Below are 18,171 nucleotides of genomic sequence, written 5' to 3'. Positions count from 1 at the left end.
CTTCATTTAGCTTTAAAGACCAATCAGCTTACCGTTAATGACGGGCGTGAAGACTGCCATGCCCTCAAAGTTGGGATCACTCACTGTCTTGTCCAGTATGAGTCCTCCGAAACTGGAAATCACAAACACAGAGGGAATCAGAATCACATGCAGGTACTGGCGGGGTTTCCCAGCCTGATGTCAGCTTATCCTGCTTCAGCTGTTTAATTACCACTTCAGAGGGCTGACTTATGTTTTACTCACTGGACATCTTACTACCAGGATTTCTTAGATCTGCAATCTGCACAGACAGACAGCCAAGTTGCACTCATGGCATCGAAAAGACCTCTGACCATAGGTGTAGTGCTGCTGGAGCACACCGGAACAGTGCTCCGCCAGTGATGAAATAAAACATCCACAGTTCACATAATCCAGTTGAAATTTATATACATCTTTAAGAGCTTGAAGATCCGATCATTAAAGAAAGCTGATAAAAACAAATGAAATTGATTGATTTCCAAATGTCAATCTTAGATTGAGTAACACACAAGAAAACATTCCACCTTAAAAGTGTCCGGTAGCTGCCAGTAGCCTCTGAGCTGCTCAGTGAATTAAATTGTTAATTAGTAAAGATGAAAAGACAGAAAACATCTTTTCATTCATCATTCACTCTCCTGACAGTTTCTTTATTGTGATGCATTTACACAGAAACATGATAAAGTCAGTCTGTTACATTTGGACAGTGTGTGCTGCTTCCACAGGGCTGCTGGCAGTGAAAGCTACCGTAGCTAAGTTTTCATAGCCTAGCCTGTTAGCTTTGTTTGTGGTTACATGACCTTCGAAACCAGCCGCAACTTAACCGTGCATGTGCACACATGCACACACATCCTAACAAATAGCTTTACACCTCTGCTGCTGACCTTCAGAATAAAAGGCCTGTGGGGGGGTGTGATAGTGTAATCAGTGTCTAAAGAATAAAATACTATCATATGAGGCCTGTCCTGTATGTTCAGCCAGTCAGATCTGTGTACGAGTTAAGACACTGTGCAAGTGTTTGGTTGTTAATGCATCATTTATCTGTGATCCAGGCCAGGTTATATTTTGATGTCTAACTTCATTTATCAGTTAGAGGAACTGGACAATAGCTCTGACTTGCCTTTTGGTCAGTGCAATACATACTGTTGGATACTGTTGTATTTTCATAGTTTTTCTGACACCTGTTATTAGTCTGTGCTTTCATCAAGTTGGTATGACAATTGAATGCTGCACTGCATTACTTAAAAACAGGGAAATTATAATCACCCTGTAGTTATTGTTATAACTAACTATTTCCTGGTTTCATTCTGATTCCAGATGCATAACACAGAAGCCTGCACTCACATTAGCAGTTCGTTCACACAGTTTATTATTTAGTCTGCTCAGTTCAATCTTTTTTTTTTACCATATGAGCCACAGATTGGGACTCTGCAGTTTGTAATTATATACTCCTGGGAAAAGAATAGATTGATGTGTAGAAAATGATTTTTCCTGCAGCATAAAGCTTCAAAGTACCACTTATATAGAAATCAAATGTCTAAGTAATTTTGTTTTATTCAAGTCTGTCAGTTTTTATTTTTGATTCAGCTTCATCACAAATCTTGAACGTAAAGCCTCAGTATACATTCCCACTAAATAAATCAAAGTGTGTGAATTTCTATATATTATACCTGCTAATAGACATGGCCACTATCACAGGCTGCCACCCTGAGCGGAGAACCTCACTGATCTGGGGGCTCTGTCGAGCCACCAACACCCACAGAGGGATCAGAGCCAGGAAGACCAGACACACCAGGGGGGACAGGTACCATATATCTGTGGAACAGGAACAGGTATGAGGCGGTGAAGAAATAAACATCTGTGAAATATATTGTCTGTTGTCATCAAACAGTGACCATCTTTACTAGATTTTCAGATGAATCTATGAAGTACAATGTTATTTCCTCACCCATAAAGTTGTTTAACGGTCCAGTAGATGTAGAGGACACAATAAAGGCAATAACTGACTATGTACTCTGTGTCCACTTAATTAAGCACAATTGCACAATCTAATGTGATTCAATACAATTATTCTGCTGTAAAGTCAACTTGTTCTGTCTTTGTTGACGCTGCCATCGACTCTCAATGTCTCAATATAATGTCATCCACTGCAACACCATCTGTAACCGTGACCTCAGTAACAATCATATGAACTAATTTACACATTTCCAACAATGTCAACAAAAACTAAACATTATGAGATTAATGTTACAGCAGGGCTGTTGTATTGGATTGCATTAAAAAAATCTTTATTGTAAGCTTCAGTGAGGCAGAAATCGCTGCAGGAATTTTCTACTCATAAATATCTGTGTTAAGTAAAAGAAAAAAAAAGGTTTTTCCTACATCTGACTAGAAATAATATAATCTAAATCAACATTTACAAGGCTTTCATTCACATGTACACAAACACTTTGACAAACATCAAAGAGACTCACACACACACACACACACACACACACACACACACACATGTACACAGACAGGCCCTTGAATAGATCAGGGACAGGCCACATACATTAAGAAGCTTGGAACAAAGAGAAGAAACAGTATGAACACACTTATTTAAAGTGCTATACTAAAGCACGAACACACACACACACACACACACACACACACACACACACACACACACACACACACACACACACACACACACACACACACATCATGATGAGATGACTGGGAAAATAAATCAGAGTTTTGCTGCCATCTTGTGTTCTGGTTACCTGCATGATGTTCTGTAATGGTCAATATGTTTCCTCTTGTTTGACTCATCATCAGTAATAAAGTCACTTTATAAGATCGATCTCAGATAAACATCATAAATCCAGATTTGTCAAGTTGAAGGGAACCGATAAATTCTCATCACATTCAGACGGTGCACAAAATATTGAAGTGACTGAACTGACTGACTGATAGCCATAACACACCAGAGCAGCACTGACAAGTGTGACACAGAGTCATAAATCTGATCTGAGTTCAGCTCACCTATATACTCGTAGAGTGTGCTGCTGACGCCGGCCAGCAGGGACAGGGTGATCAAATCCCCCAGGCTGGCAGCGATGGGGGTGGCCACGTTGTCGGGGTTGATTCCCACCTTCCTGGAGCCGATGATCACTCCGATCATCACCAGGCCTACGGGGGCGGGGGGGAGTGGAGGGAGGGTGATGAGACAAAAACAGAAAATAAGATGAATGAGAATCGGAATCAATCATTAGGGCAACAAGACAACATAATGCTGCAACGCTTTCAGCTAAAGTCTGTTGGTTTTTCTCTATCAACACACAATTTCCAAATCATCAAGCAGCCTCACAGAAAGGACAAACCCAGATTCAGACAAGCTGCATTTAGAACTGAGCAAAACGAAAAATGTGTTGTACATCAGAAAACTGATTTATAGAGACGTGTTGAAGTGGCAGAGTCAGCAGAGAGTTCTCCTCGCTCAGACGAAACCAGTTTAGTTTCCTCACTCTTCGAGCCTGATTAACACGAGAACATCTGTGGAGAGGATGAATTATAGATAATGCAGTAATTACATTTTGTGATGGAAGATGTGAGGATAGATGCTCAGCAAAAAAACCTGCTGGGTTTGTTTACTATAACTATGAGACATGAATCTGTTCCTTTCTATTTATGCATTAAAAGGAGGTTTTATAAACTGAATCACCTACACGATATCGTCATGAAGGAAATGTAAAAATCACTATTCCCACTGAAACCGTGACTCATGACACCTCATCTGTCAATATAAATGCAATATGATTTTTTTTTTGCCCTACTCTGATAGTGTTTTGCACTTTTGCAATTGTAAAAACACTAACACTAACAAAGCAGTAAGTCCTCTGAATACAAACACCTCATATTAGCAACACGGCAAGAGACAAACTGATGCAGTGAATGCATTACAGAGCATTTAATATAGATCTGTCAATTTAACCTTTATTATCTATATTTACAGGGATGTAGCATCTTAAATAAATAATATGAATGTTTACAGGGGTCATTTCAAATAAAATACTCACTTCCTCACGGCTATTTACGTTCTCGGTTTTGATAAGAATTAATGATCTTTTCACAGCATCATCTGATAATGATGAGAATGTTGTTTTAAAATGAAACAAATTGTGTGATAAAATGATTTTGATGCTGTGTGTGATGCATTATCTAATGTGATACAGACGCTTTCATTCATCTGTGAAGTCACTGGCATGAGTTAGTGGTATAGCAATTTGTGTTCAGAGTTTTGTGAAAGAACCAAAAAGTCACTCATTTTATTTACAACATCTAGGTCCTCTGACCTTCATCAGGTTAAACAGCACCAGCAGTATCATATCTTTTGGAAAAATGGTGTTCAACCCTCCAGTAGAGCTCAGAGACTGAGGCTGCACTGAAGATGTTCTGGTGGCATGTACAGTATATACACCGTATACAGTGGGATGTGAGTGGCATTTGGTTCTGTCATAGTAACAGATTTAATTTAAGACTTTCTGCTGTGCAAGGACATGGCAGTGAAGCTGTGCTGCAAACTGAAACTCTGCTGTAAAATACTGCAATAGATGTTTCCGAGGCAAAACAATGAAAGTGTTGCAGGTCACTGACCTAAAGACAGAGCAGCTACAAAGGCAGTGGTGATGCTGCTGGCGCACAGAACAGCCGCCTGGTCCAGTTCAATGCCTCCTCTGGAAATGGCTCCTAAACACACGGCTGCCACTGCTGCGAGGAAGCCCACCACTGTGGCCTGAACCTGCAGAGAATGAGGAGAGACAGAGGACTTTATTCTTTCCCAAAACCCAAAGATGTTCAATTCACCAGGAGGAAAACAGTAAGCTGTGTGAATGTGTGCAGTAAATAGAAGTTACCTGTATTAGTGCCAGATTGCTGCACACCATCGTCCATTGTTTATCAGGGTCGTCCATTTGACCTGTGTTGGCCTAAAAACACCAGAGACACCAATTTCAGTAAGGAAGGTTCAACTGTTCAGATGTAGTAGATGTAGATGTAGATTTAGTTTTGACATGATTAAGTATTGAAACATGTTAGTATAGAACATTATAGCTCATTGTTTTAAACAGGCAGACGAGCAGACAACAGGTCTGACTTAGGAGATGAAACTGAAACTGAAAATCTTTTCTAAAGTTTTGGGTAGCAGTTTAAATTACAACCCACAGATTACAGTGTAATTACCAATGAAATAATACCAGGTACCTACTAGTAGGAACAAGGGAACAAGTACAAGAAATAAGAGGCAGTAACAAAGGATACAGGTCGGATGTGGTAATACATCACACTGTAAGTACTTTTATAATTATACAGTGCACATTAAATCATTACAGGATTCAGTACCACCGGGCTTAGTCAGTACTTCCTTTTGCTCTAGCTATGACACGAGGCTGGGCTTCACATCAGACCTCAGAACAACACCACTGTTCCTCTGCATTCATCATCATTGTTAAAACACATAACTATTTCATTGCTACAGATATAACGGCACTTCTTTGGAATATTATTTGACATATGGTGCTCCATTATGGGGACTGCTGCCTCATTTTTCTTGTCCTGATAAAAAATAATGTTACCACTGTACCCTGTTAATATTCAGCATGTGTAATTTATCTCTTACGCTCTTACACTCAACCTCTTTGTCTCTTCTCCACCTGTACCTACACGTTTGTCCTGATATACAGTGGGGTCCAAAAGTCTGAGACCATGTTATCATTCACTTGAATGGGAAAGAGTTACTTGTAGGTACCAAGGTGGAAGTATGTTGTTGTTTTAAACCCCATAAGTACTAAATAATTACACTGTAATGTGTGGGCTTGTTGAAACAAGTTTCTGGAGTCAAAACTGATTGTTTGGTTGTTTGTGTTTCTTTCTCTATTGGACGCTAGCGTCAGCGTCACCGTGTCCCCACATCTCAGCACTGAAGTCGGTCAGTAAAGTGTTATCATAACCTACACGGACGACAGATAAATACTCTGAGAATTAGACTCAGGCAGGTTGTAAAAGAACTACAAACTGCTGCAGCATCTGCCTAAGAGCCAAATACTAAAACATGAACCCTTGTCTTTCTGAATAATTTAACATGTTGCATTACACATTACTCATTATAAGAACCCTTTAACAGCTTAAGGTTAAAGTAGCTTACTTGGTGGACCTATGTGCAGCTCGGACTAAAATAAACAGACCTCATTTTGCCAACAATATTAGTTTCTAATGACAACAAATATATTCTCCTGAGTGTGACTTTATAACTGAATCAACTGTGCATGAGAGACTGTAGTAGTGATATACAGTTCTCTGTTTCAACAAGCAATGGGTTTGAATAAAGTTGTTATGTTTTGAAACACATATGAAACTGCATGAAAACAGCCAGCCCTTCTTACAGCAGTGGAGAGGCGAGCAGCCAGGGTCATCTCCAGGTTTCCTTTGAGTCCGACCAGCGCAGGCACCAGGATGAAAACCTCCGTTATCACCTTAAACACCTCCCAGTGCTGGAAGACACACATGGGAAAATAAAATCAAATATTGAGCAGACTGTTGCAGAACATCACACAAAAACATAAAACACACAAATATAAATTTAGTCAATTACGATTCTTCCATCTTAATACCGACATATTTCTGTTCCACAAATCATCAGTGTCATCTCCATCACCACAGATGAACTTTCTGAACCTCGTCCCCTCCTGATGCTGTTAAATAAGTGCATAACATATTCTGGTCTAACCCAGTAGCCTACTTTTCCTGCTCCCGCCTCTCTGGGCTTCGCCTGACGCCACGCCACAACGTGCAGGTTCACTGGGTTCAGAAGCAGTACAGTTCACAGAGTCTGCCTCATATTTTCTAACTACAACTCCAGTTGGCAGGTCCAACACGGTTTAGATCTTTAAATAGATGCACATATAAAAAAAAAAAAAACACACAACGCGGCTGCCAAGAGCAGAGTGATGTAGAGCACAGGCAGGCGGGGAGGCAGGGAATTAAAGATGAGAGGATGGACTGACAGAGCAGGCCGGAAACGGAGGAAGGAAAGAAGTAGGAGGAAGGAAATAGAGTCAGATAAGAAGTTTGTTATAAAATGAATAAATGATCAATATTAGTATAATATAAACAACAATCATGATCCAGGAGCTTCTCTACCACATATAACTACACATGATGCATTATTTAACGGCTGGTGTGCAAAACACTGTGCATGTTCACCTGTGTACACTCCAGAAGAACTGTCTTTTTAGCAAGTGTGTCCTTGTATGAACCTGAAAAGATTCATTTTTGCAGCAGATATAGCTGCTTTTAGAGAGGAGCAAAAACACAAAGGAAAGGTGTACAGCTAAGTACAGTGGATATGCTTCTTCTTAGCTCCAATGATCAGCCAAGATATGAGAAAAAAAAAACACATTTCCCATGAGCCCAAAATTACTGCGGCTTCATATCACCATCCCAACAGAGTTAACGGGTGAGTCAAGTGGCTGTTGCAAGTTTAGAGATTTTTAGAAGTAAAATTTACAGCTTACGGTTAGAAAACTTAACAGAGAGCAACTACGGTGGCTGACAACAGCCCAAAACACTTCCATTAGGAGAACCCCTAAAACAAACGCACCAGAAAAAATGCTGCATGTCATCTTTCAATGTGCACATAAATAAGCTTGAGTGGAAATGCTGGACATTTTCAAAAACACAATACAACAAAGTGCAAACAGTTGGATAAATCACAACCTCCATGAAACATGTGGCAGATTTAAACATTAAATCTGTGTGGCGTGATGAATTACTACATGACACAAACATAGATGCCGTATTTCCATTACCAATAATATAATCTCTGCCTTTTGAGCTGTACCATGTCAAAGGCGTGGTGGCAGTGACGAGGTTTGAGAGGGGCAAACAAGTCCAGGCGGGAGACTAGAGGGATAAATGGAGGTAGAGTTGTGCTTTTTGTGCCCCGGTCTGCGCGCTCGTGTGTGTATCTATTTATACGCATCACGCTAAGGTTCTGGACTGGTAGGTCTAGCTGACGCCTGTCACTGGGAGGCTATCTTGGGACGTGGCCCACTTCTGCCTTAATACTACTGCTGCTGCTGCTGCTGCTGCTGCTGCTGCTGCTGCTGCTGCTGCTGCTGCTGCTGCTGGGCTGTAATGGGCCAGAAGCCAAAACACTGAGCTCCTCAAGATCTCTCAGGAGGAAAAAAAAAAACAATGTTGATTTTATTTTTGCTCTAAATGTCAATACAATTACTGATATAAATTCTTCATCACTGGAGACACCACTGTTATATCATCAGCATGTGCATTTTATATCCACACTGAAGTAAGAAATATTGGAACTACGGCGAACAGTGTGGACATTTCCCTCTACTGCAGAATCCACTCTTCTTTTCTTAGTGATACCATGGTATCAAGGTTTCTTTTACCTCTCTCTGGCCTCCTCTCTTTCATCCTTCATCCACTAATTAAATTAACTGTTCACTTTTTATCCCAAGGCTCTCCTCTGTCTCCCACATCTAAATCAGATTTGGAAAGCTCAGAAAGCTGCATGTTACACAGGGATCCGTCTGTTGAACAGGAAATAGCACTGCTAATAAGAGAAGCAGGACTGTTAAAATGAATGTATATGTTGTACCTGTTGTACCTGCTTCAATATTTCCATCCATCCATCCTTCCATCACTCCATCAAGCCATAGATAAATCCATCTATTGATTCGATTATCCATCCAGTTGTCTGCCTGTTTTTGAAGGAAAAACTGCACTCCATCTTCCCTCCATTAACCATCAGCCACTTTTTCCTCATCACTCCCTCCACACATAAAAGACTGAGGTCAGAGACCTGCCTGAGTCATGATCAAGGTAGATGGGAATGACGAATATCCAATATGTAATAAAAAGCCAACGTCACTGACCTTTAATTTATACTTGTGGATATGAAATGATACCGGCTGAGACCACACTCACCCGGGCTGCAGGCACAGTCCATCTCTGCCTCCCACTGTTACTGGGTCATTCTTAATACTCCAATGACCCATTCAAATGTTTATGACAGCCTGTACACTATTCATCAATCTGTGCCACAATGATAAACTGTTTATGTAAAGTCAGTCCATCCAACCATTTGCCGATCCCCCCAATAACCTCAACGCTTCTTTGGTACCAACTGAAAAGTGTCCATAGAACTGAGTAACTGCTTTATTCAGCGTTTTTTACCAGATTTAATCAGCGAGTGTGTTTGTTTTGGAGAGGACACCTCTGTGGATAATTCTACTACCGGTAAAAACCTCCTGAACGACTGACAGTGAGGGAATCCTAACCGGGAGTAGCTGACTGCAATGACGGCAATGGTGGTGAAGACAACAACTCCCATGACCCCACGCTACTTCATGATGTCACCAAAGTCTTGTTATCATTTTGATTAAGAGACCTCTAGCAGCAGAAAATTACATACTATGCTAAAGTGTTTCCCAGCCCTTACCATACCTTAACCACAGTTTTGCCGTAACCACAATATTTCCCTCCCCTTCACATACAGTGGTTGCCATGTGCACATATTGTAGAAAGCATCAAATTACAAGAAGTTGTACTGGATGTTAAAACTGGGAATTGGCAAAAAAAAGGGATTAAGCCACAAAACTAAAATTTGAATTTGTATATGTCAAATAAGTATTCATAAAAACATATTGTTTTGGTATCAGCACCAAATTCGGTTATGGTATTGGCACTAATATCATTTACTTTAGATGGTACCCAGCCCTATCCATCAACCTGTCAATCAATCTCTCAAAACATATTCTTTGTTAGACTTCCATACTTGTATAAGGTCCATAACGATACCAGCGGAGACCATGCCGAGTCCCGACACCAGGTACGGCACCATAACCTGAGCAGCGATCAGCCAGGAGCTCTCTGGTAGGAAACCATGTTCTGATCGAGTCAACTTCCACGTCACGCCACGTAACTTTTTGCCCTGGTAGCGTAGCTCCAGCTCCAGACGAGTCACCACCATGTTGAACGAAGGGTTATCTAATCACTTATCTAAACGTATATTTATCTCATTGTCAGTGTGACTATCCAAATGTAAAGGTTGTTAAGGTGTTAAGACGAGGAGTGAGCAGGGTGAATGCTGAAGAAGAAACCAATCAATGTTGTTTTCCTTGGTTTAAAACAGGTCAAGGGCAAATGTTTCAAGCAGTCACTCAGGTCTCTCTTGAAGAGCTGAGAGACAGAATTTGTGAATGGTTGCTCCGCTCTTGAGGGATTACAAAGGTTGTTCTTGATTCATTCTTGACTGTGAACAAGTGAAACAATCAGCTTATATAAACCCTTTTGACCTCTGGAGAAATCAGCTGCTGCCATGACTTCAGATGTTCAGAAGAGTATATCTAATTGTAAATGTGTAGAACATTGTCCCTTCATTTTCCATTTGTTCCTTTTTGTTTCTCAGGAAAAATCAAAGTTAAAGGCTTCAACTCTAACTTCAGGGCAATGGAGTGTGGCATCTTTGGCCCGGTGGTGAGTCAGCAGTGATGAGGTATCCTTTTGTCAGCACCACTGGGGAACACAGTCATTAACACCATTTCTGATTCATAGGTCGTAACGTTCTCTACAAACAAAGATACTCCATATCCACCGGTCTCTTTAAGTAAAGGTTAGTCAGATGGGTTTGACGTCCACACACAGGTTAAAGAGAATGAACCTCACAAAGGAGTCCTGATTAAGTCGGATCTACATGAGAATCCATTTGATGTGATTCAAAGTCCTTTCAGTTGAGTTTAATGTTTGTTGGATGTCGTCCTGAATCCTTTTAATCCTGTCTGGAATCCACTTGACCTCCAGTGTAAAAGGCACAGCTGTATCCTGTAAGTGATTGCAGCGCTTGCCGTGACAGCAAAATGATTGACAGCGGCAAGAGGATGAAGAATTGTCCAAAAGGTCTTGAGAGTCAGAAGCGGCAGGATCCCTTCATGTCTTTGTCATTCCGGCCCATTCCTCTCTTTTGGGAGTGAAGAGGAAGACGAAAAAAGCTCCATAATGTCAGTAAGTGATGCGAGAGGTCCACTGACGAGATGCAGCAGCCAGCTCCTGGCAGGCTGGAGTGTTTCTTTCCTCCTGTCAGCATCAGGGTAGTCCTGCTCCCTCTGCTCTGCTCTGCTCTGCTGTGACGTAGCAGAGAAAGAGGCAGGGCTGTCTGCGCTGCCCGACATGCAAACTCATGAGGGAAATGACCGGCTTACCGCCTCACTCTCTCCCTCCTCCTATTTTCTTGCTGCGTGTCTGCCTCTCATCCTACCTCCCTCTTGCCATGTGACATCCCTCTTTCTACGTCGGCCAGTCTTGCTGCATTTCTCTCTCCCCAGCATCCCTCTTTTCTCTCTCTCTCTCTCTCTCTATCTTTTCTATCTCTCTCTCCCTATCGTGACTCATTCTTTCTCTCTGTCCAGTCCCTCCATCTCCACGTCCGGTTCACCTGCTACATTCACACTGTGATCCAGTCACAGTCCTGGTACTGTATCAGCTTTTTCTATAACACCACATGTAAGACCAAACAATCATACGATGCTGTGTGACTGATCGCTGCCCAGCTTTTTAAGAAGCTGGACTGACCTAAAATATTGATTTCATAGCATCACAGGAATTACTTTGCTCTTCACGTTTTTCTCTTACATCCAAACATTCTTTTGCTCTCACTCTCTTTTTTTGAATGGAGGTAATGGGTTTTCTTTTCCTTGTTATTATTATCGAATCATATATTTAATCCCCACGTCAGCAGCAAATGTAAAATGTAAATCGCACATTCATTGTTTATTTTTTATTTTTACCATTAAGAATCAAACTCAGGGCAATAACAGTTTTAATAACAATAATAATAATAATAATAATAATAATAATAATTGATTTATTTATTTCTGTAAAATATCAAAATGTTGTTGTTTATATTTGAACAAATATTCACTCCAATCATGTTTGTGTTTATCTAATTTGTATGTGTTGTATGACAATAAACAATATAAATGTAGTACTCAAGGTCTGCTTACTAGCTTTTTCCAAAGCTAAAGGTAAAAGTATTATGGATGAAATAAGACATTGACATTTGTTTCACAAGATTCATCTCCATGACAACTGAGCAGACTCGATGACAGTGTGTTACGAATGAATGCTTCAAAATAAGTTAGTAAGTGGACCATGAGTTGGCATAGTTTTCTCCACAAGTCAAGAATGATGTAGAATCATGACATAAAACTTAAAAGTTTAAGACTCATGGTGATCGAGTGTTTGATCATTCAAAATCAAATAATTTTAATGATCTATCCTGTGATTGTGAAGCACTTTCCAACCTGGCTTTTGAAGAATAGAGAATAAATAAATCATTCTTGATCAATCATCAGATTGTACAGTAGACAAGAAGATCCATGCATCATCACTGTGGATGCACCCTTAGACTGACACATGATGTGTCTTTCTTTCTTTCTCTCACCTACACACCCTTCTCATTTATCATTTATATGCAATAAAACAAATATAATCAACACCCCACACTCTTCTGTGTTAGAACAGTTTGGCATCATATCCGTTTGTCTCAATTAGTGGTGAGTGATCTGATGATCTTATATCATGGATGATCTTTGGCATATGATCTTACTTTTCAGATGAATCCTACAGATTACATCATTACAAGCTGCTATATTTAGATATTTTGTTAGCTGGTAAACAGGTAGCCCGCTAACTGCAGCTGGCAACGGCTGTCCTTGTTCTACTCTACAGCCTCAGTGAGCTTGGCATAGCTGCTCATGTACCAACTCTCCACCAGAGTGAAATCAGACCACCGTCACTAGCTGCAGTCCACGATGGTGGAGTTACAGTCTGTCCACGGGACCAGAGACCTGCCTGAAGGCAGGGTAACACAAAGCGGGACGAGCCAGGGCTAGTTGGTTAGCAACGACTGAACTTTCTGAATTAAACACTTACACACATATATATATATATATATATATATTATATATATATATATATATATATATATATATAGCACCTCATAAATAAATAAGACAGCATTGTGGGTGAAGAATAGCGGCGAGAGTACAAACATCCGAAAGAAGCATCAAAACGAAGGAAAGATACGAAATCACAACTTCCAGTCAGGACTTTCAAAATAAAATCAGAGCGGAAAGAGGATGCAGATATTTGTGAGTTGGGCCTTTAGCCTTGAGTTTTGTGTCCAGGCCATCAACCATATGCAAAACTAATCATGTGAGCACATGAGTTCAACTGAATGGGGTTACTCGTGATTCACATCGTAGATTAAGATTCTACACAAAAAGACTGTCATATGATATTTTGGCCAGTTCGCTCACCTCTAGTTTCAAACATGGACGCCCCAATCCTCTGGGAGGCTGACCAACAACAAACACCTTTACAGTAGGTTTACTGTAACTTTACCACCACAACACCATTTTTACAAAACATACTGTACAGGTGGTATATCTAAATGGACTGACAAAGATGAGTAGTTGAGCTGGAACAGGAATGAATGATGAGAGGTCCCAGTCCATTTCAAGCCAACAAGTAATGTTATGGAGGCGTCAGAAATATATTTTCATAATTGTGTAATGCAGCCCAAAGGCCCAAAGTAAATCTGAGTGAGCCACAACTTGGAACGCAAACAGAAACCAGTGAAACTGAAAGAGCCTGTTGGCAGATGCAGAGTGTAGGACGTAACATGTAGGACTACAGTTACAGGTATGACAAAAGGATCCACAGCCACAGGCCACAGTAATAATCCTAATAACTGACAGAGAAATATTCTTGTCTTTATCTCTTTTCCGTTTCAGACAGCCTGCTCTCCGTGTCCTTCTACGTCCCCCGTGCTTTTAGACACAGCGCACAGCCAAACCTGTGACTAATCGCCCTCCATCAGATGCAGGAGGGCAACGCACTCTGAAGAGGAGACAGTGGAGGAAATCCTAATGAGCAACAGATGGAGAGAATGGAACGAGCCATACAAGGATAGACGCGTGTTTATCAGAGGACGACAGAGAGGAAGAAAGAGCTACCAGCTCATCATAAAGCAGACAGCAGTGTGTCTGATTTCCCTGAGCCCAGCTGGCTGCACTCTGAATGTCAGGGATGCCTGGCAGAGGATGAAGACACAGCTAGTTCTCACACACACACACACACAAACACCCGCACAGGTATCGACTCGACATCAATCAAAAGCGAAGACACGGACACACAAACGCACTCAAAGAATAAAGAGAGCCCTCAGGTGACGTCTAGAACAAAGACTCCTGTGAAAACCTTCACAGCAGCTGAGATCAGCTGCTTTTCTTAAAGTACAACAACAACAATTTTCTAATACAATATTTCTCGATGAAAACACAAAGCGCAGAGTGGGGCCTGTTTTTGGTTTTTACAGTTGCTATCGAGAGACGGGGGGTGGAGGGGGTTGCTGCGGTTAGGACTAACCCTTTATGGTACGCACTCTACCAGGTAAGAGCATCAGGGGTATCACAGGTTCCAAGGCTGATTGTTGAGACACTCACCTGTACACTGTCCAGCACCATGCCGGCCATCACCATGCCCATCCCAGCCAGCAGGTAGGGAAAAAGCACCTGGAGACAGATAACTATGGACGACTCCTCCTCCACCTTGGCCACCGGCACCTTCGGCCTCTCCACCGGCTGCTTCTTCGGGGGAGGCTGGAGGACCGGAGGTAAGAGGAGGTCATCCTGTCCATCTACGCTGCCTCCCGGCCCGGCACTGGGACTCCCACCGACGCTCTTCCCCTTAGAGCGGGACTTTTTGTTCTTTCTCCTCTGCCGGGTCTGCTGTGGTGGTTTGTCCTCACCGGGCATGGTGGCAGTGGTGGCTGTGACAGTTGGGACGGTGTTGTTTTAATCTGGGAATACAGAATTAAATGGGACATTTAGAGGGGAAACTGTTATTTAATCACACTTGTAACCCCAAATGTAAAAAAGAGCAAAAGGTTAACAGAGAAGTCAAAAATAAAACTTCATATACATCAAAAAGTAACACAGTCAGTTAGATGAGCTGGTAGAAATCTACAGATCATTATCATTTCCTTTACTTCCATTCTGTCAACATCACTTAAGCTCCACTGACGTTAAACACACACAATTTTGTGAGTTAAACAGGAAATAGATAATAGCCAAGGAGCTGCAAAATAAAATGAACTAGTCATAGATAATGTAAGTACATTTTTTGTTTGATTTATTTTATTAAGTGATTTCACAGGAAAGAATACAGCTTTATATCACTATTTACACTCCATTTTAATTATTTAACTTTCTGTATTATTAATATATTCAGTTCTAATTTTGACTCAGAACAATATGTCTCTCTCTCTACACACGACCCAAAAATAACATCACTCACATCAAACATATTTTTAATGTTAATATTTTTAATCATCCTCAGATCCTTCAATCCTTCATATGTTTCAGATCAAATGGTTCTTACTAAATGTATTGTGTATAACATATTTCCTCCTGGTATTATTATGCCTACTTTAGTATTATTGTAATATCTTCTGTGGCTTTTTGGACATATAATATCTGAATTATAAGCTTCTACATTTTTTTCTTAAATTCAGTTTTCACACGTGCAAAACTCTTAGTCTAATGCAAAGGGCCCAGCTGCCTTGCTGTCTTCTTACTTTTATAGACAAGGATATTGTCGTGTATTTTCTCAGTATTAAAACACCGCTAAGGTGAAGAAACACTAAGTACTTGCTTTCTATGTTTTCAGTGATTAAACTGATAACATAAAAAAATATCTAATGTGTACTTTCTTGTGTAAACACACACTTTGTGGTACACAACCTTAAATAAACAGAAGTCTGAGAGCACAGTCAGTCATCAGTTTGACTTTTACAATGTGAAGGATTAAGTGCAAAGTCAGTCTGACATTAATTAATTACATTAATAGTATATGCAATAAGTGGATGAGGAATCCTGTTGTACAGAATTAACTGCAGGATTTTAAAACTTTATTGGAGGTGATGCTCTGATGAACTTGATGCTCGGCATTACCTCGCCTGAAAGCTGCTTTTCTCTTTGATGCTTCATACGAGTTTTGCATATTGACTCTGATGTGCGGCGGTGGTTTAACTGAGCACTGGAGCATCTGTTTACATGATGGGGGCTGATAGCCCTCCAAATCACTTCAGGCTACCGGCGGATTAAAAACGAGGAATAAAAACATCAATACACACGATGTCGACGACAGAGTCCCGGAAACCTCGCGAAATGTCAAAACTTCATCTGCAGGTCCGTGAGACGAAAGACACAAGCGCATAGATTCACTGAAAAGCATTCCGCCACTGAAGGCTGCCATGTGTACATCCCATAATGCCACTGCCCCGGTAACCAATGGTAACCAACAACCAGGCGCTCTCTGATTGGATAGAAACAGAAGTAAACTAGTGGCAACGTGAAGCGCCGCCCCCCTGTGGAGAGAGTGAGCTAATAAAATGTGCTTTCACGGACTGTGAAGGAATCCCAGTGTTACATGTCGTATTGACTGTGTTTGTGTTTTACTGTGTGTTAGTTGTAACAGATGGATGCATCTTAAATTACTATAAACTAATAGGGTAAAGGGTCCAACTCTCTTTTTGGACAGAACATATTGAGGTCATAATACAGATTTGATAGCTTTACTGTAGCCTGTGTGAAAAGGACATAATAAAATAATTTCCTGGACACTGCTGATGAAACCACTGTGGGATTTAGTGGGAGAAAACACCAGTGAAATCACAGTGACTGGCATGTAAGACATCCACTGCACAACCATAGTCACTCGTGTCTCTGCAGTTAAGAAAAAGTCTGTGGCAGGCACCGCTGATAATGAACACACATGCTCAGTCAACACACACTCATTAACTTGTGTTTGAAAAGCTCATTACTACAAGTTTTTATCTGGCTCCATAACTGAATCAAGCCTATGATACACACAGTGGAGATAAGTTTCTGTGTTAGAAGCTGAGATTTGATTTATCGCTCTTACCTTTGTCTCCGGATCTTGTGAGTGTGTGTGTGTGTACGGCTGAGCTCTCAAAAATAAACTGTGTATGCTTGCTATGCTGTGTGTATGCGTTTGAGTCTATATTAAGGCTATGTGTATGTCCTGCTTTCCGTTTGCTCGTGCATTTTTGTATGTACGTTTCTGTGTAAAGCTCCCAGTGTGTGTGTGTGTGTGTGTGTGTGTGTGTGTCTGTGTGTGTGTGTCTGTGTGTGTGTGTGTGTGTGTGTCTGTGTGTGTGTGTGTGTGTCTGTGTGTGTGTGTGTCTGTGTGTGTGTCTGTGTGTGTGTGTGTGTGTGTGGTGTATGAGCCGGTGCGCATGCATCATGGGGCACCGTCTTGAATTTCATGGCATTAGCAGATAAGGATATCCCCCTCCTGTCTCTTTCCATCTCTGGTGGACTGGTGACAGCAGCAGACAGCTACAGCAGTTTCACTCTTTCATTCATGGAAAGAATAAACTTTACAACAGTCTCGTCATGTTCAGCATTCCTGCAGAATTCACCTTCATTAGTGGGGCCATTAACCTGTATGACAGACTGGATTTTTTTTTACTTACTAAAACATTAGTCAAATTGCCAGTCTTTTGTTCCAGTGTCAGCCCTTAAAGCCCAAAATTGAGCCATTTTCTTTTTTTCATGGCGTGGGTGATTTGTTTCCGTACACTGACCTGCATGTGTTACACAGAGCAGCATCATTATCTTGTTACAGGAGCTCACTGTTGCTTGTAATATGACACCTTGCTCTGCGCATGCTGTGACTTTTAATGGTTATGTCACGGTGATGTTGTTAACACCCTCGTGGTCTGGGTCTAAATAGAAACTTAACTTGTGTATTTCATTCACGCGGGTGACAGAGAGAGAATTTCTTCTTTTACTTCTACACTGAAACTGTATCTGATAACTAACTAACTGCTGGTTGTTAGTCATAATGGTACCAGTAATATGGAATGTATTGTGTCAGCTACTGCAATGTAGTGGTACAGCTACATTAAGCCTCACTGGTGTGAAGAAAATCTGTGCAGAACAATATTTACCCTCTTCTTATAGCTAAACAATAAATAATAGGATCCTGTCCATTGTTTTTTAGTAT

At 40.9% G+C, this 18,171-nt stretch overlaps 1 protein-coding gene across 3 annotated transcripts in view; it reads right to left on the bottom strand.

Annotated features, from left to right (window-relative positions):
• The window catches only part of LOC130174547 (solute carrier family 41 member 3-like), a 29,054-nt gene extending 11,713 nt beyond the window's left edge, over positions 1-17,341 (bottom strand). Inside the window, exons 1-8 of one of the 3 annotated variants that reach the window (XM_056384458.1) lie at positions 17,065-17,341; positions 14,583-14,938; positions 6,438-6,545; positions 4,914-4,985; positions 4,654-4,798; positions 3,043-3,189; positions 1,686-1,830; positions 33-112 (exon numbers count right to left, since the gene is read on the bottom strand). In XM_056384458.1, coding sequence (XP_056240433.1) covers positions 33-112; positions 1,686-1,830; positions 3,043-3,189; positions 4,654-4,798; positions 4,914-4,985; positions 6,438-6,545; positions 14,583-14,894 — 1,009 coding nt within the window. In that variant the 5' untranslated portion in view covers positions 14,895-14,938; positions 17,065-17,341. Of the gene's footprint in view, positions 1-32; positions 113-1,685; positions 1,831-3,042; positions 3,190-4,653; positions 4,799-4,913; positions 4,986-6,437; positions 6,546-9,853; positions 10,190-14,582; positions 14,939-16,091; positions 16,389-17,064 lie in introns of those variants that run through there. The other 2 variants (XM_056384459.1, XM_056384460.1) reach the window with 2 other exon arrangements.
• Positions 17,342-18,171: the final 830 nt, after the last annotated feature.

The sequence above is a fragment of the Seriola aureovittata genome, chromosome 9, assembly GCF_021018895.1.
Source record: "Seriola aureovittata isolate HTS-2021-v1 ecotype China chromosome 9, ASM2101889v1, whole genome shotgun sequence".
Lineage (NCBI taxonomy): Eukaryota > Metazoa > Chordata > Actinopteri > Carangiformes > Carangidae > Seriola > Seriola aureovittata.
Note: the sequence above shows the minus strand (reverse complement) of the source record. Positions and strands in the feature narration are given on the sequence as shown.